The sequence below is a fragment of the Malurus melanocephalus genome, unplaced genomic scaffold, assembly GCF_030028575.1.
Source record: "Malurus melanocephalus ecotype Western Australia unplaced genomic scaffold, MMel_1.1 scaffold_1475, whole genome shotgun sequence".
Classification (NCBI taxonomy): Eukaryota; Metazoa; Chordata; class Aves; order Passeriformes; family Maluridae; genus Malurus; species Malurus melanocephalus.
In genome coordinates, this window is record NW_026624707.1 from 20,239 (window position 1) to 21,743 (window position 1,505).

At 47.6% G+C, this 1,505-nt stretch overlaps 1 protein-coding gene across 1 annotated transcript in view; it reads left to right on the forward strand.

Annotated features, from left to right (window-relative positions):
• The window catches only part of LOC130587035 (F-box only protein 16-like), a 22,232-nt gene that overhangs the window by 20,130 nt on the left and 597 nt on the right, over positions 1-1,505 (forward strand). Inside the window, exon 3 of the mRNA XM_057387992.1 lies at positions 763-947. Coding sequence (XP_057243975.1) covers positions 763-947 — 185 coding nt within the window. The remainder of the gene's footprint in view (positions 1-762; positions 948-1,505) is intronic.

Consider the following 1,505-nt stretch of genomic DNA (forward strand, 5'->3'; position numbering starts at 1 on the left):
ATGGGATCAATGGGATCAATGGGATCAATGGGATCAATGGGATGGGATCAGATGGGATGGGATTGATGGGATGCAATGGAATCAATGGGATGGGATGGGATGGAATGGGATCAATGGGATGGAATGGGATCAATGGGATGGGATGGGATGGAATGGGATCAATGGGATGGGATGGGATGGAATGGGATCAATGGGATGGAATAGGATCAATGGGATGGGATGGGATCAATGGGATGGGATGGGATGGAATGGGATCAATGGGATGGAATAGGATCAATGGGATGGGATGGGATCAATGGGATGGGATTGGGATGGGATCAATGGGATCGATGGGATCGATGGGATTGATGGGATGGGGTGGGATTGGATGGGATCAATGGGATCAATGGGATCAGTGGGATCAATGGGATGGGATCAGTGGGAAGGGATGGGATGGGATGGGGTCAATGGGATAAATGGGATGCGATGGGATCAATGGGATGGGATGGGATGGGATTAATGGGATCAATGGGATTAATGGGATCAATGGGATTAATGGGATCAGTGGGATGGGATGGGATCAATGGGATCAATGGGATCAATGGGATCGATGGGATCAGTGGGATGACTCACTCCACTCCCCATTAAACCCCAAATTTAGTCTGGCCTAACTCCCCTCCCAACCCCATTTTCTCCCCCCGAGCCCCTCTCCAAGGACGATCACTCCCAACTATTTAACCGCAAGTTTAGTCCAGCCTAACCCCCATTTTCTCGTCTCTCCAGCCGCTCTCCATGGACCATTCCGTGGTTTCGGAGGTGCGGCCGGTGGGAGGCGCCGGCGCGGATCCCAAATTTGGGGTGGGGAAGGAGCGACCGCGTCCGTGGCGCTGCCCCGACYGGAACCCCACGGACACCGCGCGGTTCAACGTCCTGGACAACCGCGACCCCATCGGGCAGGCCCGGCACGCGTGAGAGGAAATTCCCATATTTCATCTGGAGGGTTTTAGAGACTGATTTGGGGTTTTTGGGGGGATTTATAGCCAGATTTGGGATTTTTGGGGGGATTTAGAGTCAGATTTGGGATTTTTGGGGGGATTTATAGTCAGATTTGGGATTTTTGGGATATTTTATGGCCAGATTTGGGATATTTTATGGCCAGATTTGGGATATTTTATAGCCAGGATTTGGGATATTTTGGGGTTATTTTATAGCCACATTTTTGGGACATTTCATGGATGTTTTATCTCCATGATTTTGGGACACTTAATGGATATTTTATATTCAGGATTTGGGATATTTTGGGGAGATTTTATATCCAGGATTTGGGATCTTTTGGGGATATTTTATAGACACAATTTGGGATATTTTATAGGCAGGATTTGGGATATTTTATAGCCAGATTTGGGGTATTTTGGGGTTATTCTTTATTTGGGATATTTTGGGGAGATTTTATAACCAGGATTTGGGGTACTTTATAGCCAGGATTTGGGGTATTTTAGGGTTATTTTATAACCAGGATTTGGGAT